Source organism: Hyalella azteca, unplaced genomic scaffold, assembly GCF_000764305.2.
Source record: "Hyalella azteca isolate HAZT.00-mixed unplaced genomic scaffold, Hazt_2.0.2 contig16209, whole genome shotgun sequence".
NCBI classification, from domain to species: Eukaryota; Metazoa; Arthropoda; class Malacostraca; order Amphipoda; family Hyalellidae; genus Hyalella; species Hyalella azteca.
In genome coordinates, this window is record NW_025946036.1 from 383,506 (window position 1) to 409,963 (window position 26,458).

General features: G+C 39.1%; 1 protein-coding gene across 1 annotated transcript; it reads left to right on the top strand.

Moving 5' to 3' along the window:
- The first annotated feature begins 892 nt into the window (after positions 1-892).
- LOC108680349 (DNA polymerase delta catalytic subunit-like) lies at positions 893-24,979 on the top strand. The gene is made up of 16 exons (XM_018169151.2): positions 893-920; positions 2,128-2,300; positions 9,404-9,669; positions 10,045-10,246; positions 11,983-12,128; positions 14,686-14,922; positions 15,760-15,925; positions 16,304-16,512; positions 16,675-16,834; positions 17,151-17,486; positions 17,778-17,950; positions 19,862-20,123; positions 20,509-20,638; positions 23,881-24,038; positions 24,315-24,442; positions 24,679-24,979. Exons 2-16 carry the CDS (start codon positions 2,145-2,147, stop codon positions 24,773-24,775), a joined length of 2,826 nt encoding a protein of 941 aa, XP_018024640.2. The 5' UTR covers positions 893-920; positions 2,128-2,144; the 3' UTR covers positions 24,776-24,979.
- The last annotated feature ends 1,479 nt before the right edge of the window (positions 24,980-26,458 follow it).

The following is a 26,458-nucleotide window of genomic DNA, read 5'->3' on the forward strand; positions in this document are numbered from 1 at the left end:
AAGAAGTAAAACCCCAGATCATCATGCAATTTAATTAAGCTACAGACTGTCTCTCAGACAACTTTGACTTTTGGCAAGACCTGTGCTTTAGTGGGGACGTTTTTCCTTCTCTTTCAAAAGCAGTCATTACTTCTGAGACAGTACCTCTAGAAACGTCAAGCATTCTGGAAGTTTCTGTCACACTAGCACTTACCATACAGGCAACAACAATTTGGCCTCATTGAAAGTCAGAGAGGTTTGCCATTTATAGGTTATAAATTAGGTTATAGATACAAAAATATACTAAAATATCTGCAAGGATAAAATGTCAATTTGCCAAAACAATAAACCACAAAACATAAAAATATGCCACATTTTCATTCTTTATAACATGTCTAAAAATTATGATATCAAAATGTCAGGAGTTTCCCTTACTTTGTCCAAACCCTGTATCTCCTATTGTGTTGTATTTGCATAACTATTTTTTGACCCTTTTTAGGTCTACCAATGATGATGAGGATTATGAGATGAATGATTTTGATGACATGGACCAAGACTACCCAGATGATGATGATGATGATGATGATGAGCTGGACCAAGACTACCCAGATGATGATGAGCTGGACCAAATTGGAGCTGCTGCATACAATTTTGAATCTACTTCACCAGTAGGTTCAATAATTACAAGCATCCTAGAATAGTAGAGGACCTAGTAGGGCTACTGTATCATATTTTAATAATTTATGTGACAGTTTCTCTTTTTTATTCTTATCGTGTTATTCTTATCTTAATTTGGTGCTTTTTCAGTCTTAAAATAACGTCTTGCTATTATTTTCTCCCCTGCATTGATGCAATTCATTGTGTTGCACTTCCATGTCTTGTTTAATAATTAAATAAAACAGCAGGTGTATTTCAGCAGCTGGAAATAGACCATTACATTGGTGAGAACGAGAAATTGTTTGCATTATGCCAGAGATAGAGCAGCTGGAAATAGACCATTACATTGGTGAGAATGAGAAATTGTTTGCATTATGCCAGGGATAGAGCAGCTGGAGTATTTCAGCAATTGGAAATCGACAATTCAATTTGCAATAACAAATTGAAATAATTTGCATTATACCAAAGAAATGCCAGCTAGCATAGATACATTTACATTTAGTATAAGTTTTAATTAATTATATTGATTACTAAGTTGAAAATTTTATTTCAACTGGTACTAAGCTGAGAGAAATTTCTTTGACAAAATTTTAATATTATTTTAAATTTTAATGGCAGAAGCACACTAGGCTTGTTGAGCCCACATGCAAAAAGTCTCAGTGGAAACATCTCTGAGATTTTGTAGGAAAAAATTTTTTTTTTTATTCTGATAGATCTTAGTCAATAGGTTTAGTTTCTATTTAAATCAACAAACAAAAAAACAACTCATTGCAAAACTTGAATAATGAATTTACAAATACACTGTAAGAGTAAAATTTATCTAATCTATAGGTTCCTTGCTGCAGTAAATACTTCATGGGAAATTATTTCTATATGATTTTGCATATCAGAAATCATATTTGTGTGTCTGAAAAATTTTTGCAAAGCCCAATCTTCCTTCATTTTATTTTTCCAAAATAACTTTTTAAAAATTTGTTTGTTCTAATAGTTTTGCATGATATGAATGTATTAACATTGATTTCATGCTTTAATTATTTAGATTCATTTGCAAATGGTTCAGTTATACACGTTAATAATCAAAGTTAAATGTGATGATATAGTACATGCTATTTTAAATATATATATACCTATATATTGTTACAATTAAGCTCTAAATTAAACATTGCTCTCTCTTTATCCTTGTGTCTGAACATAAATGCTTGATTCCGATCATGTTTCTTCTCCAATATCTTATTTTCCTTAGTATACAAATTGGTATAATAATTTCAACAATATACATCAAACACTCGCTCAGACATGCTTCTCTCCCGACAAATGACGTGATTTGTTTCTAGGTTTTCACAATGACAAAAAAGGGACTCATTTAGATTAATATTCAGGGAAAATGTTACGTTGTTTATAAATTTTTGTTTATTCATCAGTAAAAAATTTATTTTGTAGAACAAATTCCTATTCTGAATTTTTTGTAAGAAGTTGTTTATATTTTTACAGGCAATGCTCGGAAGGACATGCCTGGACAACAAGCTGGTCGGGTGCCCATCATGCGTATGTTTGGCGTCACAGACAACGGCAACTCAGTGTGCTGCCATGTGCATGGCTTCAGTCCTTACTTCTATGTCAAATGTCCACCTATATTTAAGGAACAGCATCTTGCACCATTCAAGGTTTCGATTAAATGTGAAATTCGGTTTGTTGTTATTTGATGTTATTTTATTATTACAACACTTCATTTGATCTCATATTGTGGTCACACTTCATTTGGTCGTTTGTTCATATCTGGTCTCACCCCACGGTCTGCTACTAATCTTATCATCAATATTTAACACACTTCCACCTGTCCAATCGATCTGGAATTCTGCACACTTGCGTAAAGTTGGAGACAATGCACGAATCAATGACAGAATAAAAAAATTTGAAAATTCAAAATATTTCCATATATATATAAATATAAAAATTTGAAAATTATTTTTGTAATATTTGAAAATAAAATTAGAAATTTATTGTACATGTTTAACATCGGAGACCTTGGATTCTTTAGAAGTGATGTCTTTAAAAAGTAATTTTTAAACGCATATTATTTTTTCAATCTTTCTCTCTGGACGAGTAACTCGATAGATTTATTTGTTAGGTCGGTTTAGCCGGAGTGGCTGTAATGGCGCGTACTTGTCCTCGATTCGTACAATCACGAGTTAACAAAAGTAAGAATAAATACACATAGAAAGATTTAACACGACCTATATTATGAAATTCCGGTACAGACCTAAGTACAGAAATTGGGCGCAGTTATTGTCAAGAGCACGAAATAACGCTGGACTAGTTGAGACTCGCATCGACAGAAATATAAGAACTACGTAGTACCCAACTTAAGTTTCCCAAACTGGTACATCACCGGGGTTCGGGACGGAGGCACCGGACAAAGATATGGCTGGTAGACGTCGCCGTCACTTGCTTCGCGTTCAAATGGCTTGATATACGCGCTTAGCTTGCTGTCTCGGCCGGTCTAATCGTAGCATTTATGAGGAACGCACTTCGGAATAGAGGCGAGGTTTTGGTGTTACTCCACTCTTGTTGCCATGTTACTACTGCTGGTGATGAGGGTGACCTAATGTGGCTGGTGAAGATAAAACGTCTCGGTGGTTTTCTTGATGCGACAGTGCTAGTGCAGACTCTCGAGCTAACAGAGGCCGTTTGCTGGTGCACGGCAGGTTTCATGCATAGCTAATGACGAGCTAGGCTGATTGATCGCAGTCCGTTGGTTACAAGTCGAGCTAAAGTCAGGGCATGAAGTGATGATATGATGTAACACTCAGTTTTGGACGATCATTACACTCTGGGCTATTCGCTTCAGAATATGGTGATGTAAAGCTCTTGATATATAAAACAAAATGATGTCATGGGCTGGTTACTGACGGCAGGATTAATCGCGGCTGATTGGTGGCCTTACGGAAATATGCTAGGCGTTCATTTCAGGGCTGATTTGTGTACAATATTGATGGTGCACGGCTGTGCTCCCGATTCCGCGCCTAGAGGTCCGTAAACGGCTGAAGTCGGAATGATGCTGGACCGTTGGACGGTTGAGCAGTTGTTTTAGAAGAGTCTCATCCAAACTCGACCGTTGTGGTAGCTTCCCGAAATCGTCGCTCTAACGCATATTCGAACTCCTTTTGTAAAGCTTCTGCCGGCTGGAAGTTCAACACTACTCCAACCACCAACTTGGTCAGGACACAAGAAAGACTGCTGGCTCTAGCCCCGTATTGCCAACTTTTTTCTCTGCGAGAATACCAGATTGCCTACCTCAAAATACCAGAAATTCTATGGTTCAAAAACAGATTAATACCCCAAAATTTGATTAAACTATTCGTCTGAAACGTTGTTTAAAAAAAAAAAAGAAAATTAATTTTTTATCTTTTTTACTGTGCATTTATCTGGTTTTACGAATAATTAGCCAACTTGAACACGTTATATTTTTCACTCTGCTTGTAACATTTCGACACTTTTCTTTTCCTATGTTTGATTACATTAACACTTTTTATCACAGTGTGGCACTTCTTCCCCTTTTTTTATCACAGTGTGGCACTTCTTTCCTTTTTTATCACAGTGTGGCACTTCTCCACCTTCACTCAAGATGAACAAGCTACGAAAACAGGTCATCTTCATCTTTCTTATTTTCGTACATGCTTGCATATTTCATTTATCTAAAATTTCGAGTGTGATCACTTGTTGCGGCTGAGCAGATAACTTTTGGTCCGAATAACGGATTTCAGTACCTTAGTTGAAATTCTATTTTGTTGCTTGTTTTTTTTTTTCACATAAGTCACTTGCTCGTGAAAACACTCTCTCCATGAAAACATTGGAGACTGGTAAAAGTAGACAAGTGATGCAGCAGTCAGCCATTTTCATGAATGGGTGATAATTTTCAAGATCAGTGAAATATTGAATGACACCCCAGAATTCAAGTGGCACTCCAGAGTTCAAAACCACTAAACAAAAACGGTGGAGCTTGCGTCGCAGAGATCGGTTCGACAACCTTACTCGTCATAGGCCATATCATCACCGATCAGTAATCAATTAAGAAGAACTCTCGTGCTTATACTGCGCTAAGCACTTTTTTTAGATGTTAACAATTAGATTGGGATTATTACATCAGGCGGCAATTTCGCGGTTCCAAACATGGCGGGAAATCTCTAGTCGCGTCGCTTTGAAGGTAATCTATATAAAATAATAAATTATAATCCAAGCCTATGATGGGGGAAGTTCAAACTTCAGAGATGGAACTACTGCAGTAAATCTGCAGCAAGTCAGAATTAGCAGAAAAATACCAGATTTAGGCAAATAACTAGATCTAATATATTCATACCAGACACCGTCTGAAAATACCAGTACAGAAATATACCAGGTGGCAACGCTGCTCTAGCCGCAACGTAGCGCCGCTTTAATTTTTACCCTAAAACCCCCAAAGCTTCCCCCCATGAACAGAAACAACCGTTTCGCCTTAAATCTTGCTATTGACATTCTTCCCCCAAATCACACCCTAATTAACATTCGTAATTCCTACTCTAATCATTTCTGTTCAACTTTTTCAATGCCAACCGAATAATTTAACATTAATCATTAATGTCGGTATATTTTAAATCATATTGCCCACAACTCCTACTTGCTATACACGGTGCACAATGTCCGACGCATCACCTGTCACCTGTAAAGCCACTTTCACCCACGACGTGAAATACCCCATGCGTCAAAAAACACGCAACGGTATTTCACGTCGTACCTCGGTGGGCATACGTAATCTTCACTGCTATCCACACACGACGGCTTCTAACGCAGCGTCAAATTTGACGCATGCTGCCTGCGTGTGTTCTTCCAAAACTGCTGCGGTATTTGCCGCAACAGTTTAGCTTGCAATTGTATTCACTTTAATCTTTTACACTGTGCGACTTTTGACGCACATCCTAGTCTGATACAGACAGCGAGTAGTCTGGTAGAGACAACAATTTGTCGAAACTCTCTGCTGACATACGGAAATAATTAAAGAATTGGTTTTCATCTCCTCTTAATTTTCCAAATAGTTCTCTCCCTTTGGGTCTTAAATGTACTATATGGTGAACCCAGCACCGCCTTCTTTTCCTCCTTTGCTGTCTTTTATGCAGTAAGTACAACAAAAGAGCCGTCTTTTTTTACTTAAGAGCAGCCATTTATATAGAGCTCGCAAAAACTGCTCTCCACTTTCGGAGAACAGCATTGCAATACTGATAGATTCAAGAGTAAAAAGCCTCCTCGTGTGAATGATTGTGCTGCAAATACCGTTGCGTGCTTTCTGACGCATGCGGCATTTCACGGTGTGTTTGAAAGAGGCTTTAGGCAAATAGTATCTCACGGTCCCTAATTTATTTCGTAGACACACAAAATCAACACCCTACAAAGTCCTCTTTCGGTACTTCGCTTACATCCGTCTTAATTACTAGCACCCCCTTTTCTAATCACCTGTAGATACTATCTTCACACGATCCGGTACAGCTCATCAGCTAATCCCAGTTACTCACTTCTGATCCTTCTCTCTAGTTAGGATCGGCACATAATAAACACCCTAAAAAAAATCAGCTTCCTCCCTACACATCCCATCCATCGCTTCCATCTTCAAAATAATCCACACTTAACCCAGTTATATATGGTGCTCGAATTTATCGCCACCTGGCTCAGCTATGGTGATTTGGCCTCAAAATAATCGTATGGCTCTCCTGGTTTACTGAATCTTACTACCCTGCTTTCTGTTCTTCCCTATAACACCCATTTTCACAAAATTCAGAGATTTACTGAACTGAAGTTATAATAATCTTAGCCTCAGTAATAATCGCCCCTCGTATAACTGCTGTGCAGTTGACACCTCCCTGAACATTCCTTCCAATCTGTATATATGTAAAAAAATACCCCCATGCCATGGATTAAGTTTAATCCCTTGTAGATTTTATCATAAATTTGTACCGGCGTCAAACTTACCCGCGGTTAACGTCACTACAAATGTATACCGCACTTCTCTGACTCACTAAAATTATCAATTGTGGTCTAACTCCTTATCGCCCGAATTTGCCGCCTAAAAAGTACGATAATAATACTCGGACCATCAGCTGCTTAATGAAAAAAATAACACTAATTTAGTTTCCCTGAAATAAAAACTTCGTTGACTTAACTCAGTGGTTCCCAAACTTTTCCAGGCTAGCGCCCCCTTTGGCTCCCTAGTGAATTTTTAGCGCTCCCCACAGACATATAAAAACATACGCCTCTTTCTTTAAATTTAGAACGCTACAATTTCAAAAGATAAAGGTTAAACACAAATCTGTATTTCACAAATAGAACCCCATTTAGTGAACCAATATGTTTTTCAGCTGTTTTAACTGTTTCTGCACTGTAAACCTAGGACGTCTCGGGCAAATTTACGGCCGGACTCGTGGCCGATCTCCAAATTCAATTATCAAGTAATATTTCTCAAACTAATGAACGCAGCTCAATGAAACTCGGAACATGTATTCATCAGAACCTAACGGTGATGTTTAGCACGTGAAAATTTTTTAAATTTCACCTTCATTCGTGAGTTATATTGCGATACAGGCCGAAATTCGCAGTGATCAACGAATTTTTTCCAAACTAATGAACAGATTTGAACGAAATTTTGAATATACATTCGTAACTACCAAACGGTGAATTTTTTAGCTTCTAAAATTTGTTTGATTCTACCTTCGCTTGTGAGTTTTTTTTTTATTTATTTTACCGTCATTCTTGATTTCACACTTCCTTATATTCGGTCCGTATCGCCGGGTAATTTGTCGCTCAAGTTCGAGGCGATCAAAAAATGTCTTCTAAATTACTGTACAGATTTCAACAAAACTTTGTATATAAATACCTAACCTCCCAACGGTGAGGTTTAGCTCGTGACAATTTTTCTGTCGTTCGCGAGTTATACAGACATAGGAGAAACGACCGGCTTTTCTACCGGCCGGTTTAACCAAGAGCCGTTTACGTATAGCCGTATAACTCGCAAACGTAGGCAAAATTGAAAAAAAAATTGTAACGAGCTAAACATCACCCTTGCTGAGGTTAGGTATTTAAATACTAAGTTTCGTTCAAATCTGTTCAGGAGTTTTTATAAGAAATTTCTTGATTACTGCGAATTTAAGCATGTTTTACTGTTTAAATCACAAATGAAGGTGAAATGCAAAAAAAAAAAAAACTCGCGAAGGCTCAATCGAAAAAAATTTCACGAGCTAATCATTACGGTTCAGTAGTTAGGACTGTAAATTCAAAATTTCGTTCGAATCGGTTCAGTAGGACAAACGTTGGAACTTCTAACTTCGACTTCGGACTGTCGCCCTCTCTTCCGCCCCCCTACCGCCTTTTCCTTCCTCAACGCCCCCCAAAATCTTTCCACCGCCCCTAGGGTGGGGGACGATATCGCCCACTTTGGGGAACACTGACTTAACTGAATTCATCTCGTCTAACCATATAAAAATGAAAATTAAAACGTTCCCGTGATTTTCTTAAAAAAATGCACTCCACGCTCGCAGCTTATCTTCGCAGCAGCTTATCGCTCGCTTAATTTGATCATTATTTCTGCTCCTATTTTTCAAATTTATGCGCACCACTAACTCTCGGTCCCTACCCCAAATAAGTTGTACTCTTAAAACGTTATTTAAACAAGCTTAATTCTTAGCTATACTGCCGTTCTAGGCTTGGTCCAACCTTATTAATTACCCGTACTTCTACCGAAATTCAATGCATGCAGCCGTGCACAACTAATTTTGTGCACCAATAAGCCCTGAATCGAACGCCTTGGATCTCTTCAGACATCCACCAATGAGCCGTGAATGGAACCTGCTATCCGTAGCCGACCCTTGACATCATTCTGCTTTGAATATTTTTAGCTCTACACCCCCCAGACACGAGGTCGAATAGCCTAGATTCGAATGGCCGTCCACCACTGAACGTTGCGTCGAAGCATCACTTCATACCCTGGCCACCGCTCGAACTGGAACTTGCGCGCAACAGCCTGCGACCTCTCGGCTTTGTCCTCCTCCGGCATTGCATAAAACTTGTCGTGCAACACCAGACCGCGGATCGAATATGACTTCTGCTTCAGGGCATCATTAAATTACGTAATTTTACGTGGTCGTTCCTTCGAATAGCATAACTGCTTCAAAATATCGTACTTCCGCGCCTAAAAACACTACTCTTCGCCTCACAAACACGCCGATCGTCTATTCAACTGGCTAGCTCGCTCGCGACATTCTCTCGAGACTAGACTCCGGACTCTACTGACTCTCCCGGTACGCCGTGCTACATACCTCGAAACCCACAACGCCGCGTCGCTTAATTTTCACCCTAAACGACCCACCGTTTTTCCCCCATCAACAGCAACAACCACTTTGCCCTATACCTTGTTATTCGCGTCACATCCTAATTAACAGTCGTAATTCCTACTCATATCATGTTTTAGTTCAAAAAGGTAAATAGTTCAAATTTAATTCGTTATTTTCAATTATATAGTTCAAATTTCATTTGTTAATGGAAAGAATGAAGGTCTTGTGTTGCCTGATCACACTCAACAAATCCAGTCTGTTTACTCAATTTACGTTCCTAGGCAAAGTTTTTTTTTTAAATTGAGATTTTTTTAGAGATCTTGCATGATATTTAAAGTACTTGAGTGTAGGCAATATAGAAATACTTGACAGTTTTTTTCACAGTATTCAAATTAACACTACATGTGCATCTCCAGACGGCTCTTGACCGGGCGCTGTTGGACGACATGCGTAGCAACAAGGAGCAGATTACCGACGCCGTGCTGGCTGTAGATCTGGTCAGCAAGGAGTCCATCTATCATTTCCACAACAACAAGAAAGTGCCGTTCCTGAAAATAACTGTGGCGCTTCCACGACTCATTGCTGCCTGCAAGAGATTGCTTGGTGATGGCAAAGTGGTTGTGGCAGATATCGGCACTCCGCCATACGAGGCATACGAGTCTAATGTTGACTTTGAGCTTAGGTGAGCAATGCCTTTTCCATAACATCATTCAAGTGTCATCATTCCTGTTATATATTAAAATTGTAATTCAAGTATGGTGTTGGCTGTTCTATTCACACATAAAATTTTTGGGGTTCAGTTTTAAATTTAGAATTGAGAGGCTAGAAGCTCGCAATTTCTCCATAAATTAGCTCTTTCTAAATCTTGAAATTAGCTCTTTATAAATCTGTTCTTTTATATCTTCTCATAGTCCATTATTTATAAAGCTTGTGTACAGCTTCAATACGCTGTACTTGAATCCCTGTTTTTTTTTTTTTGCAATGTTCATGTTGCTAGTTTGCAAGCTATCCTGCAGTGTGCACTGAAGGTTCTCACTTGTTGCTCGTGCTGTCTCAGGTTCATGGTAGACAAGGCACTTGTGGGATGCTGTTGGGTGGAGTTACCTGCTGGCAAATACACGGTGCGCTCTAATAAAGAAATGATCACAAGCTGCCAGTTGGAAGTGGACGTCGCATGGGATAAGTTCATCGCCCACCCTCCTGAGGGAGATTGGGGGAGACTGGCTCCCTTTAGGACGCTCTCATTTGACATTGAACTGGTACATTTCATATTAAATTGGGAAATTCAAGTTCACATCCTATATTAACAAAAAAATCTCTAGTGAATGAAATAAAGAAAGTCCTAACACAATCAAAATTGAGAACCTATCAGTTAACACCACCAAAATCTTCTACTTTTACCAGAAAAACGTTTATCCGTTGCAGTTCTCTTGAGTAGACGACAGTTGTAAAGGACCGTAAATCACGCGCACGTTTGCAGCCGTATTCCGTGTGTCCGTACCTCAACTGTAGCCGCGCGTTGCTCGGTTGCCTTTATTCCTAACCGTCGTGTCTCGCTGATATGGATGCCTCACGGTCAGTCTGACCGTAGGTTTCGTGTAGGTTTACTGCGGTTGATGGTTGTGACTGTATCGTTTCTTCTGATGAGAACTGTGACCGTACGGTGCTGATGACCGTACCGATGATAATTTCCGCGCAGTGGTCTGTACTTGAATTCACGATTTGCCGGTGTTACGTATAATCGTTGGACAACTCGTGGCTTCTCACGTTGTCTCACGGCTGAGTCACAGCCGTAGCAATGATTTTGACCGTACATATAATGATATATGGCAAAGTCGTGACCGATGCTTGATAATTTTTGACGTTATATCGGAATCGTGGTGGTATGAATAACTCGACATTTCGCGCTGCCGTTATTTTATGACCCGCCGCCCAACGGCCGGAGCCGTTGCGGAGCTAGCTGTAGACCGTACTGGCATGACGGTCACCACGGTAGAACCAACCATTGGCGCCAATTTTAAGGTCCTTTTATACGCTGGTGTCACGCACAGTTAAGCCTATTCTCTCGAAGTGACGCCGCGAAACCGTTTGATGCCCTCGCCATTCCCATCTGTAAACAAACCCTTGGTCTCACGGTTTCAAGAACAATAGCACCTTATACAAGTTTTACACAGTTCAACCCAAACTCCTATAGCCTTCTTAACACCTTTACTCTAAGTCTCTAACTTCCACTTCACAACACAGCTATTTTCAATCCTATAGTATAAAATAGTCAGAATTACATACGCTTTATTCACTGCAAAGGGGTATTGTGATGCGTGCTCACGCTCATCAGAGGACCTATAGGATTTCTCTTTCTATGGGCATTCTTGTTCATGAGTATGTAATCGTAGTTTTTGTGGTATCAAAATGCGGGTATCGGTTGTGGGATTGAATCGTTATATGAGCAGGCTCAATCACTTGCATTTGATTCTCTGTTTCTATTGTGTGCGTGGCAGATCTCTCGTGTATGCAACCTCTAGTATGATTGTCTTATTCTCTGTTGCTGTTTTACCTGCTTGTTCCTAATTCTCTGTCTTTTCAAAAAGATGATTTGATTCTCCCAAAAAATATGATTTTTGCTTAATTAAATTTGTACTGATCGAGATGTTAATACTAACGTTTATTTTTCGAACTGCAGTCGGTGATCGCTGCATTGGCGCTGCTAAACAATGGCCAGTATGGAAATGTTTGAAATATTAGCGTCATTACCTTCCTGATATAACGATTGAGGAGAGAAACTATTCTGTCTTGAGAGAATACTCACAAAAGTGTTTTGTGAAATAATTTTTAAGTCATAGATTTTAGATCATTTATAGTGATTTTTTCCGAGGAGGCTGAGTTACTGTTCAATTAATAACTATGTATTTAATGTATGAGATACTGAATGACTTTTCATCACAAATTATCATTTTTTAGTAATAATAATTAGTAGTAAATGGTTGCTTTTTTTAAGGCATGGGCAGCATTCGTGCGGCGGGTTGACCCCGATATCATCACAGGCTACAACATCAACAACTTCGACTTCCCATACCTGATATACCGCGCACGCCACCTCAAATGCTCGAAATTCCCGTATCTGGGCCGCGTCAACGCAATTCAGTGAGTATAAATCAGTTAAAATTCTTGTGTAAATTAGTTCAAGTGTTATGTTTAACCCTCTTTTAATGGAACGAATTCCCTCTGGGCCGCATTCAATTCCCTGATTTGCTTTGACTAAATCAAGTTCTTAACCAAGTTACCACATCGTTCGGCATTTGTACGCTGTATAAAATAATTTCATGTTGTTGGCGGGGGTGGTTTGGGCTACTTTGCAGCTCACCCCCCAGTCAATCGCCAATGAGAGCAAGGATGTCGATTAGTGTGGGTTACTGCATAACGCGGAAGATCCGACCACTCGAAGATTTGGAAGCCGAATTTCCCTAAACAATCTATGCAGATGCATGACGAACTATCGACTGTAGGCTTATCGTTGCAGATCGAAGTATATGAGAGTGGGCAACTTTACAGAGCAAACCGAAAAATTCATGCGCAAACTTGTCGGTTGGCTATTCAATCTAATAGAATAATGAATTGGAAATTGATATACACTTTAATTTATGATTATCCAGTTAAAATTGTGTTCAATCTAGTTCAAGTGATAGAATGCGCTATTTCGGGTCCATTTCTGATGCCAATTACGATTATTATATACTACGTAATTATTTTAATACTGTGAAATACGTAAGTGTATATTAGCTTTCCCAGTTTGAACGCTTCCGCAAAGAGGTACGTTTAAGCCTTAATGTTACCTTACCTTAATAATGTTCAGAAGATATCGATTAGTTTGCCTGCATTTTTTTCTAACGTGAGTGTAAAGAAAACGTTTTTTACATGCATATTATTAAATGATATAAATCTCCTGCTATCGACTAAAAGTCGTATAAAGAAACTGCTTCGAAACTTAGCAATGTTTTTATTTAAAAAGATCCCATCATAAACTTCATAGTTCGTATTCAAAACATTTTCATACAGCTGCTTTAGCATGTTCCATTAATCATGATAAATTTGCCTCAATTTTTCAACGAGGCTGATGTGAGGCAATAAAAATAATGAGAAATAAATTTCGATGTAAATTGAACAGCTCTATTATAAAATTTATATAAACTAGAGTACTATCTTGTAAATAAATTGAGGAAATATGGAAGTAACTGCATTTCGCTTGCTCGAAAATCATAAAAAGTGGCAAGATAAACAGTGCTTGTCTGTCTCCTTTGATGAACGAAATTGATCACGAACATTTTTACCCAATCCAATACGAGTAATATTATTTTTTCGATTGAATAGAAACTGCGTTCATTCCTTGAAAATAAATATAAATGAATAACCTTTAAACAGCTCCACCAAAATTTGTAGCACTTACTCGATTCACCTGACGATTGCAAGCCATTCGTTTTGCAGTTACAGTATGTAGTTGATAGAGCTCAGTATGGTAAGGTGTTTTGGTGGGCAAGCTGGCTGAGGCGTGAACTCAGACTCGAAATTCCCGCTTTCGAATCTTGGAGCTGCGTCGCCGTTTATTCGGTAAGAGCACTTAGCGGTGAATTACTTGTAACCTCTCTGCATCATTATTAATTGAATTTATTAGTTTTTGATTGATATCGCAAGTGCATATACGATGTGAATGTTCGACAGCGAAGACTATCTAATCTGACTTCCCAGTCAATCACCAATGTGGGTAACGAAGTCGATTATTGCGGGTTATGTCATAACGCGGAAGATCCGACCACTCTACGATTTGGCAGTCGAATTTCCCTAAGGGCATTTGACAAATAATATGGATTTGACATTGATTAATGCAGCTTCAACGTAGATGAATGATGATTCGACATCGATTAATGCAGATTCGGCTTCAGCTACTATAGATTCGATATCGATCGATGCAGATTATTCGTATCAACAAATTATCAGGTGCACAAAATGCGACGATCTTCGCTGAATCGGCATAGAAAGCTATTCAATAATCGTCGTTGTGCCCCGCGACTTTGCCCTCTCCGTTACCCACTCCAAATGGGTGTTTGCCCTTGTCGATCGAGCAAGAATCTGCATTAATTTTTTCATCGATCCGCCCTAATCTTCATCGATCTAATCTTCATCATCCCCTCTTATTTGTGTTACTGTGTATATGTTTTTCTTTTGAAGTGTTATACGTGGTCCTGGTGCATTTTACTTCGTGTTATTTGTAGTTCAGCTTCAGTTACTCATTTATACATTTTACTTTATTCGGTCATTTGCCTGTCACACTCTTACTGTATGAGATCCCAAATAATTATTAGATAATAATATTCTTGTTACCAACAAGTCAGGTAAAGTAGGCGACGAGTTCGTCTCACCTGCATTGACTTCAAACACCAGTAACAATGTCTTGAGTTTTTTTTATCAACACCTCACATAATTGCTTTGATGTGGGCTTCTTTTTGGAGATATTCTCTTTATTTGCCTATTTTCTTAATATTAGATGTATTTCTTGGGGTATAATATTTTCTTCCAATACACTGAGAAATAATTTGCAATGAACACTTACAGAAGTTCGTATTTGTTTCTTGGATTGGGAATTTTCCCACTTCAACTGTAGTTGTATTGAATGAGTCACTTATGGGATGACATTTCATTTCTACAGATCAGTGGTGAAGACGACCATGTTGCAGAGCAAGCAAATGGGCAAGCGAGAAAATAAATCTGTCAACATCGAAGGACGCACTCAGTTCGACGTGATCCTTGTGCTGCTGAGGGAATACAAGCTACGATCCTACACTCTGAACGCCGTGTCCTACCACTTCCTAAAGGAGCAGAAGGAGGACGTGCATCATTCCATCATCACCAACCTCCAGAATGGCAACGATCAAACCAGAAGAAGGTTATGAACTCTCTAGGCTTGTGGTTATTGCTCCTCGCATGGTTATTGTTTGCTTTCTCTTGGTGATGATAGAAGATTTTTGCTCTTTCGTGATTCAATTGCGGCTAATTATTACGCATTGCTTAGATGGCCTCTAATCTATTCTTGTACAACATCTTAAATCGTAAAATTAATGTCCTGAAGCTGAAAACTTATATTTTTACATTTTTTATCTCATCACTAATCAGTTACATTTCCTATCTTTTTTACAATATTTTCTTCCTGGAATCTTGTTAACAGAGCTCGAAAGACGTGTTTGTATGGCACTGGAAAATTAAATTTCACTTCAATATTCTGTATTTTAGACCACCTCAGGAGGGACTTCTGACGCGTGTCTGTGCTCGTCAGAAGTCCTATGGGATTTCGCGCTCCTAGGGGGATTGTTTCTGAGCGCCTCACCACTGAGCTCGCGGTGTCTGACTGCAGATCTCAGTTGTGGGGTTAAGTTATTATGTAGGTAGGATTCCTTACATTTCCCTTCTCTGTCTCTCTCGTGCGGGCGACCGACGTTCCGTGTAAGCGACCTCTTGTTCGAGTGTCTTTGTTTCTGCTGCTTTACACCTGTCCCTCCTTGTCACTTCGTCTCTCTGAGATGCTAACGCTGCTTCCTTCGAGCCAGCTTCAGCGAGCTGGACAATTGAGACCTTCCACCCCTTGTGGGTGATGATTAATTTGAGATATTGAATTATTGAGACCTCCCGCCTTGCTGGCGATGTTACATTTTGACCTCCGGTGAGAAATAGCTTGATAGCTGAAGCGCTAACAAACCATTATACTACTATGTACTCTGTATTTTAGATTGGCGGTATACTGCCTTAAGGACGCTTACCTGCCGCTGCGCCTCATAGACAAGCTCATGTGCGTCATCAACTACATGGAGATGGCGAGGGTGACGGGCGTGCCGCTCTCCTACCTCCTCACCAGAGGACAGCAAATTAAAGTCATGTCGCAGCTTCTCAGGAAGGTGTGGGAAACTCAGAATGTTACGTATTTGCGTCACTGTTGTTATGTATGTTTTCTCTCTCCCCTCTCTGAGGTAATATTCAATAATAACTGTTGCCGAAAATTAAAAATATAATAACAATTGATGGTTTGACATTTATAATTGACAATTTGATTTTATTCTTATAAGATCCCTCTCGTACAGATGCAAATTTCATTTTTTACTTCTATAAGTCGCCGTGTAAATGTTGCTCAAAACTATTTCTTCACATTTTGTAGACTTCCCTGAACTATTACGTCTAGTAGCGGTTGAAGTATTCATATCACATCCTTCACAAATTCTTCCAATTGCAATGAGGAAAAATGTTCATACTTGCGTATTGCGTTGTTTGCACTACAGGCTGCAGAACAGAACCTGGTGATACCCGTGCACCATGGTGTAGGTGACGACGAGTTCGAGGGCGCCACCGTGATTGAGCCACGACGTGGCTATTATGATACGCCCATTGCCACGTTGGATTTCTCTTCACTGTATCCCTCCATCATGATGGCCCACAACCTCTGCTACACTACATTAATAACTTCACCAAAGCACGCCGAGACCCTTGGGTAAAAACGACTTTCATTGTAGCAAGTTCAATGCCAGTTACTCTATCTTTATTGCATTTGATGAAAAGCCAAAAAAATTAGAGTGTCCAATTTTACTTCATTTTTGACAACTCGAATGTGTACAATCCTCTTCTATGAAGGAGCTTATTGATTTAATTTCAGGCTTACGTGCGAAGATTACATCAAGACACCGTCGGGGAATTATTTTGTCAAGTCCCACAAACGGAAGGGCTTACTACCTGAGATCTTAGAGCATCTTCTCGCAGCTCATAAAAAGGCTAAATCTGATCTTAAGAATGAGACAGACCCTCTTAGAAAGAAGGTAACATACAGAACACATGGCTCGCTTCCCAGAGGTAGAACATATTTTTGTATGAACTATAGTTTGATGGTTGTTGAATTGTGAATTTGATATTTGCTCATTCAGTGACTGGAGTTTAAATTCGGTGGAAAATTAGTTACAAGTGTTTAGTACATATGATTCTTTACTGCCTCCTCACTGTTTTTAACGGAACATACATATATGCTATTTTTACTTTACTAGAAATGTAATTAAGTAGGTTGATAGCATTCTTGGAGTTTAAGCTCAAAATTGAAGTCTTGTGTCTTTTCATCTAGAAATTTGATGGTTCCCTCAGGTGTTAGATGGCCGTCAACTTGCACTAAAAATCTCAGCGAACTCAGTGTACGGCTTCACTGGCGCGCAAGTTGGCGATCTGCCTTGCTTGGAGATCTCTCAGAGCGTCACGTCTTTCGGTCGTACGATGATTGCCTTCACGAAGGAAGAAGTGGAGAAACAGTTCAGAACTGAGAACGGCTATGAGCACGACGCTGAAGTTATCTATGGAGACACCGCCTTTGTTATGGTCAAGTTTGGAGTTACAACCGTGGCCGAGGCAATGAAACTTGGCAAAGAAGCTGCTGGTTTTGTGTCGGCAAAGTTTGTCAACCCCATCAATCTTGAGTTTGAAAAGGTTTGACCAGTTCTATCTCTTTAGTATATTTAAAATTATAATTATTATCTCCAGAATTGACATGAATGCATGTTTTATTCCTTTGTTTACTCGTATTCTCATCCATTTTCTCGCCACGATGGACCAATTTGATGCTGCTATATGTGCTCTGCAAGCTTCTGAGGATCGAGAGTGGATTCATGTCCAAATCTACCCATAATATGCATTTGTTTTCAGTTTTCCCTTATTTTCCCTAAAAGTCTTGCTAGTAGTCACTGTAATTTTTTAATTTTATCGAAGCTTATGTTGCAGGTTTACTTCCCCTGCCTTTTGATCAATAAGAAGCGTTATGCCGGTCTCTGCTTCACCAAGCCTGATGTGCACGACAAGATGGACTGCAAGGGCATTGAGACGGTCAGAAGGGATATCGCTCCCATCGTCGCTAATCTTATCAATAACTGCCTACAAAAAATTCTCATCGACAGGTGTGTTATCATAAATAAGTTAGCTCCAGTTTAATAATAAGTTAGCTTCAGTTTAGTTTTCACTACTAAGAATTTAGTATAGTATAGTATCTTCGGCATTGAAGAATAGGCCTGTAGCCAATTCTTGTACTTTTCTTGACTAGACTGGCCTTTTGATCAAATCTTTTCGACGGACGGCAGATTTAAAATCGCTTCTAGAATTCAGTTGTTCCGTAGGATACGAGGCATTTCAAGACAAAACATATGCTCCTGCATGGCCTTGTCTAGTCTGTTCTTGAACGCGTTCATACTCGGAGCGTCAACAATATCTTCAGGGAGGCTGTTCCATATGTCGGTGACTTGAAGCGAGAAGAAATGTTGTCAGGTGGATAAGTTGCACCGCAGTTTTTTTAGTTTGTAGCTGTGGCCCCTAGTGTTGGTTCTTGTTTCAAATTCTAGTAATCCTTCTGGGACCTAGTACAAACCATGAGTGTACTTGTATACTTCACTGAGGTCACCACGCAGGCGACGATAACGGAGACTGGGAAGCTTCATAATCTTCAATCTTTCTTCATAAGACTTGCTTTTTAAGCCTGGAATTATCCTTTATTATCTAGGTACTCGTAGGAGCGTCTGATCAGCCCAAGCAGTGTATTGAATTTTTTAACTTGCGTATCAATATGCCTAGAAAATTTTAGCTCCTTGTCGACCCAAACTCCAAGATCTTTTTCCACGCAAGACTTCTCAATCACAACCCCCTCGTTGCAACCGTGTCTTCTCATGCTGTAAGCTAGCTCTTCATTGTTCTTGCCGAAGTGAAGTACTTTACACTTGTCAGCATTGAAACGCAGCTGCCACGCATCAGCCCAGTCAACTAAACTATCAAGATCATTTTGCAGTTGCATTTTATTTGATGCATCCTTAACTGTATTATAAACTTTTGTGTCATCAGCATACATGAAGCACACGCTTGACACTACTTCTGGTAGATCGTTTATATAAGCGACAAACAAAACAGGTCCAAGAACGCTTCCTTGCGGTACGCCACTGCGCACAGTTACACAGTCTGATACGGTTCCGTTAATGCTAACACGTTATCTTCTGCCTACCAGGAAATTCCTGATCCATTGGAGTACATTTCCCTCTATTCCCAAAGAATTCACTTTACTTAACAGTCGCTCATGCGGAACACTATCAAATGCCTTGGCAAAATCGAGGTACAGTGCATCCACTGGCTCCCTTTCGTCCAGCAGGCGAGTCCAACTATTCAAGGTAGACAGGAGATTAATGGTGCATGATCTGCCAGCAATAAAGCCATGCTGACAGTCTGATAGAAGATGGTTAACAGTCAAGTGATCGATAATCCTATCCCTCATAACCGATTCCATCACCTTACACATAACACTAGTGACACTTAAAGGACGGTAGTAACCGGGGTTACTTCTGTCACCTTTTTTGAACAGGGGTGTCACTTGGGCTTCTTTCCAGTCGGTCGGCAAAGTCCATTCGATCAAGGTTTTTCGAAAGAGTACTGTTAAAAGGCCGGCCAGGACGGTTGCTAATTCGTTGAGTAATCTATTGTGGAAACCGTCTGATCCAGATGACTTGTTGGGATTCAGGGAGACCAAGCGCTTGAGAATCTCCTCTTCATGTATCTCAAAACTAGTTAACTTCGAGCCCACTGGTCGCTTCTCAATAGCTGGAATACTATTCAAGTCCTCATCTGTGAAGACGCTGCTAAAGAACTAATGCAATAAAACGCTAAAATAGATTATTAATTTATTGTTCATTCACATTATGAAAAGTCAAGCTGTTCAACTACGTCTTGAATAAATGCAAGTTCGGGAGACGGCATAAAATTTCTCGATTTTTCGTTAATTTAAACTCTAGTTTATAGATCTTTATGGAATTTTAACCTTTTTTTATCGGTAGGAATCCTAACGGCGCCGTGGAGTTTGCAAAGCAAACAATTGCGGACCTTTTGTGTAACCGTATCGACATTTCACAACTCGTAATAACGAAAGAGCTGACGAAGACGGAGAAAGACTACGCTGCTAAGCAGGCACACGTTGAGCTCGCCAGCAAAATGAAGAAGCGCGATGCTGGTAGCGCCCCCAAACTGGGCGACCGCGTGCCCTACGTCATCATTGCGGTCGCCAACGCCAAAAAAATTCCAGCATACAAAAAAGCAGAGGTCTGCTGCACCCGGTTTTTGGCTAACTTCAACCCTAGAAATAAAACTGAAATCTTCATTCGATTTCAAGTGAATCTTTCTTTCATCATTGATTATTGTAGAATTTTGATAATATTTTATGTAGACCATGAAATCCGACACTTCTATTGAAGTAACGTCCTAATTATTCCAGTCATGTATTGGTTTTTCTTATAGAATAGAATAGAAGTGTCGGCACTGAAGAAATAGGCCCATGGCCTGTTGCCGATTCTTGAATTTTTCGTGGCTTGATTCACAAGGGATCCGGCCTGTGGAACCTGATCTTTCCATAATTGACTTATCTTGTATTTTTCAACTAAAACTAGGCCTTCATTTTTGAGCTAAAACTGTGCCTTCATTCTGTCAGGATCCCATGTACGTGTTGGAGAACAGTCTTCCCATCGACTACGAATACTACCTCACTAATCAGTTAAGCAAGCCATTGCTCAGGATATTCGAGCCAATCCTGGGAGATAAAGCTGAATCCAAGCTATTGCGTGAGTATCAACGTGCAAGTTTTAACTAGTAGGCCATTTTTTCATTCTTGTGCTAAAAATCGCGTCGCCGTCATATTGGATGGCAAACATTAGCGTCGCCATTAGATCGCTGAGAAAATATTTTTGCTAAATTATTTCTGAAGCTAGTGGCAAATTTCATTTGTCATCTTGACGGGTATGAATCTCACGTCACGGGTGAGGTAACCACGTTACCCCCTTTGAATTAGGTGTGGCAACAACCCTTCTATATTATATAGTTGAGGTGAATGAAAGACTGGTGTCTTGCATTATAAATTGAATACGAATACAGTGCAATGAATCGCAAAATAATAACTAACTGTTAAATGTATGTGGTACAGTGTAATTCAGGAGTTATGAATATGAGTGGAGTATTGGGATTTGTGAGCATGGACAGGGTTACACACATACACTTATTTCAGAATAAGCAAACTGGAAAACAAATAATACAAAAATCAATGACCTGTACAGCTAGGTATAATAGTACTAACCCTGAAGAGAAATTGGGTGTTAAAACTAATGCAATAAAACGCTAAAATAGATTATTAATTGATAGCAAGCTGGTTGCGTGCAGCAAGCGATAAATTTGGAAAACAATACAGACAACATTATAACATTTGGAGTAAAATCAGCAAAACCTTTGCAAAGATAAGCTAAAACCAGAACCAAGATAAACCGCTCGAGTAATTTGTAAAAGTTGTGAAGTTCCTAGGATAAATAACAAAAGCAAAGCATTCAAGAATCAATTGCAAGCAAATGATAGTATAATTAAGAATTGCGCAGAAAAAAAAAACTAATTAATCTAATTAACAGGCAGTAAAGTTACAGGACACTTACAAAAACATCTTTACAAATTAAAGGATAACACTCAACTAAACTCGCCAGCAATTTGTGGCAATTCCATTTCAAGATTCCCTTCTCTACAGGGTCCGCCATATTTATAGCAACGGATGTTTGCTACATAAAAATAAATTGGTTTCTAGGAGACTTTTCTTTTATAATGAAGCTAGATGTCATCTATTAATTCATCTATTCTATATTGCAGAAGTCTAAGGTGTTTAAATTTACTATTACTTATGGCAGTAGATAGAAATGCAATTGCAACCCTTTTTGAGAAGGGCGAGAGTAATTCAGTCATTGCAAAAAAGTTCCAAATTCGTCGTGAAACTGTGTGGAAGGTGGAAAAAAAATTCAAGGAAACTGGTGAAACATGCAATCGACCTGGTCAAGGAAGGAAACGAAGTGTCCGAATAAAACAATGGGTCAAAAACACGAGGGAGAAGTCGAGGAGAAACCCTCGTCGCTCTGCTGCTAAATTTTCTGCAGAAGCAGGAGTCAGTAAGACATCAATGCGTAGAGTCCTCAAAGATGACCTCAAAACCTCCCCTTACAAGACGCAAACAAGGCATGAACTAACAGACCGTCATGAACGAATGAGGCTCGAAAGATGCCAGCACATTCTAGATCTCATTGAGGACGGCACGCTGCCCAACTTGGTGTTCAGTGACGAGAAAAAATTTGACATTGAACAAAGCGTTAACCGTCAAAATGACAGAGTTTGGAGTCGGGGTGGATCTGTGGCAACCAGAACAGCAACACGACGTCAAAATCCCATGTCCGTGATGGTTTGGGTCGCGGTAACCGCCACTGGGAGGTCCCCACTCGTTTTTGTCCCCTCAGGAGTGAAATTGAACAGTCAGCGATACATTTCGGACATTTTGGAAGCTGTGTTATGATTTGAATGCTCTCGACTTTTCTGTGTGGGCTATTTTAGAGAGTAGGGTCTGCAGAACACCTCATGATTTTTTGGATAGTGTGAAGTCTAAATTGAAACGAGAATGGGACTTGATCCCTCAAGAAATGCTGCTTGTATCCTGTGAAGCTTTCCCGCGTAGATTGGAGGCCGTCAATAAGGGTGGTCATATTGAATAAATATGTCTGAGAATTGTTAAGGTAATTCTTGGCTACTAGCTCATCCAATAAAAAACAATGCACCTATTTGTTTAATTGAGAAATAACAAAAAACATGCGTTGCCATAAATATGGCGGACCCTGTAGTAAGTTCAAACATTATCGGCTCTGGATAATTCTCAATACTGACATCAACACACAAATGAGAAATATTGCTAATTTACTGGCTGTCAAGAGCAGAAAGTATATGATAAATATAGTAGTAATTACTTTAAAGAAATACAACAATAATCAATCAATAATATGAGACAGAGAGAAGATGGTTGAGCGGAAAAATAATTGTATAGGGTAACATGGGGCAGCGAGCCCACTGCGGGTCAAAGGAAGCAGGTTTAGTTTCTAGTTATGCGTATTTATGACCCCTTATTGAGTTATTGACTCTTGCCTTGCCAAAAGTTGATTTCAGTCAACACCAATGAGCCAAAAGTTGATGAGTTTTTATGGTGTTGGCTGAAATTACGATTAGGTACGAATTCTCTGCACATAATATCTGTATTATGGACGAAACTGGAACGAAGTTTTTTCTGATCAACTAAATATATTTTTTTTCTAGTCAAGGATAAATTTTTCATGTCAAGGACGAATTTTTTATTTCAATGATATATTTTTCAATACAAGGATATATATTTTTATGTCAATGAATTATATTTCTTCACGTCAGTGATAAATTTTTTAGGCCAAGAGTATATTTTTTTCAAGTTGAGGATATAATTTTTTGAGTTGTTAATAAATGAATGAATGTCATATTTTTTTATTACATTTTTCTTTTTTTTAACTGTGAAGTGTTATTTTATCATTTTTAAACGAAAAATATGCAATTGTGGTCAAGGGACCAAGGGTGGGCGCCTTGCCCCAAGCCCATGGGCTCATTGCCCCAGGGGTGGGGCAATGGGCCCATTTTGACACTTTTTACAAAATAGTGTTTCATTAAAAATTGGATAACTCTATATAGGCGTCTAATTCACATCATACATTCCTCATTAGTTGTATCTTTAAACAAAGCAAAGAACCACCTCGTATCAATTAAAACTTCATCAAAAATTTCGTTTAAAAAAAGAGGGGGGCGCTGCCCCATGTTGCCCTATGCCCCCCGGCAACAACCTTGCCGAATTTGTTACATTATTGATAGTTGAGAGTTTCGCTGAATATTCAACGATTTACGAATACTCAATGCATTTCACTATTACTATGGATACAGGCAATAGATTGAACAATTAATGGTTTACAAACTAATTCAATTGACGTGTTGCCAGGAGGAGATCACACGCGGACGCGCACCATCTCCCACAGCAAAGCACCATCACCCACAGTACCATCTCCCATGGCGAAATTCATCACCAAGAAATACGCTTGCATCGGCTGTAAAGTGCCCGTGGCCAGTGCCAGCGTAGCGCTCTGCAGTCATTGCAAAGTGAATGACTATTCGACTCGTTGTTTGCTTATTTATATCACAATATTGCCGTCGAGATCATGACAACCTTCAGTTTAATATCAAGAGATTTTTATGCATTGTGGCTACCCCATGACAGATTTTCATCTCGTGTTTAATGATAGTTAAGCAACATGAGTTATTTTCTCTCAACCCGATTATTATTATCGCTATCTCCACTTTATGAATCTCATTTTATGTAACAAATTACTACCTGCTATTTAAACATAAGCCCATGAATACTGTTGATCTTTGCAGAGCAAGGAAGATGCCGTGTACATGCAGCAAATATCTGTCCTCGCATCTCTTGAGAGTAAATTCAATCGTCTGTGGACGCAGTGCCAGCGGTGCCAAGGCTCATTGCACGAGGAGGTCATATGTACGAGGTAAGAATGTTTAAAGAATGATCTATTACAATAAGCGTGACATACACTCGGATATTATCAGATATAATCAACGACTAGGGAAATAAATTATTGGTTCAGCTTTCCTCATAAAGGTTCTGTGTTGGAATAATAATTGGAATAAACTCGAGTTGATTTGAGTGCATCTAACTATGCTGTACAAGATCGTAATTAGCTGTAAACATTACTGTGTATCAACGCTTTGTCTGTCTCCGCAGTCGCGATTGTCCCATCTTCTACATGCGGAAGAAAGTGCAGCTCGAGCTTACTGATCAGGATAAAATCGTCGAGAGATTTGGCGCCCCTTCCTGGTGAAAACAACGTGTTAGAATAAACGTATCACCTATATGCAACATGTACTGCGAGTTGTCGGATTCTAGCGTAACTTTTATGTCTCTTGCCTTATTTCCTGTAAGAGGAAGCACCCGCTTCTAATATCGCTCTCTAGCTTCTTGTCTTCAGCTTGAGCAGGTTCTAGCCGCTCTTAGTTACGGTGTTAAAGTAAACCTTAGCAGAAGACTCAGCATTCATTCAACCCCACAACCGTGATAATTTCATGCCATCGCACAGTGTACACAGGACCACACAAAAATTCATAACAAGAAAACGTCGAAATTTTTAAGAAAAAATACAAAATGCTTCCTTGTGAATGCCCATATAAGTTAAAAAAGCTTGCAGGCGACTTAGGCGATATTACTGTCAATAGAACTATAACGTACAATAATGATAGGATAAGTCAATAGGGAACAGAAAGTGACTAAAGTAAAAACATCCTAATAAACTAACCTTTAATAAAACTGATATAAGAATAAGCAGCATGGCGACTAAAAACGAACATAACAAAGGCAATAACAACCCTACGTAAAAGACATACAAACAAGACGAAAAGTCAAAACAATGTTGACTTACACCATAGCATTTTTCAAAAATCTTATTAAGAAAGACAATTACTAAAATCCTACATGATAATCGAAGTCAAATTAATACTTGGAATAAAATCGCAGAATTTAGTCTTTAACAAGAATTTAGAACAATATATTATCATCAATTCATAAATTGATGATAATATAAATTCATTCATAAAAATAAATAAATATAATTCTAATTTATTTAGAATTTTATAAATTCTAATTTATTATATAATAAATAAATATAAATTCATTCATATCAAATCATCAGGCAATTCATTAAAATATGTACATAATTAAAAACTACCGTTTCTGTCAATTTCTAACTGAGCCGGGAGTAAATTAATAACAATAATATCTGTTTCAGCGTTTAGTAGGCCGTAGGCCTGTCGCCGATTCTTGACAGAGCAGAACATTCACAGCATTTTGCGGTCTCGAACTCGCAACTCACTGCTCCAATTCTGCTGTGCTTAACCGCCCGGCCTCCTCGCCGATTCTGACCAGAAACTGGCAAACAGAGCAGGGATCGAACCCGCACCTCTCTGCTCCAATCTTGGTACTCTGAGCTTTTAACCACTGGGCCACCCTGCCCACCGCGTGTAACCCTGCCTACCACTGGGCCACCCTGCCCATTGGTGTTATGGGAATGTTGATTGTTGAGGAACAACAGAGGCAAATGCAGATTTAAAAAGACGTTCTTCATGGAAAAGTGCCCTATTCATGAACTTTAAGAGCTGAATTTGTATATATCATCAAATTTTAAAATTTTCTACTTGCTACTGCCGGTATAATACATTAATACGAGTCAAAGGGATACTGTTTTCATCATATCTAACCCGAAATATTGTACGCAACGATTTATCAATTAAGATGATGACCCGTTTCTTTGAATTAAAAGGTACCCCACCCCAGATTACCAACGTGTTTTATAGTTTAGATAAGGACAATGAGTAGCAAAGCGTTCTTAACAATAGAGAAAGTAAAACACTTGATAGAGCACGCAAACTAATACATTTTCGAGACGTTCACAACATTCCCACGTCATATTCGTTCATCTTGCATGAGCGACTGTTACGTAAAGTGAATTCTT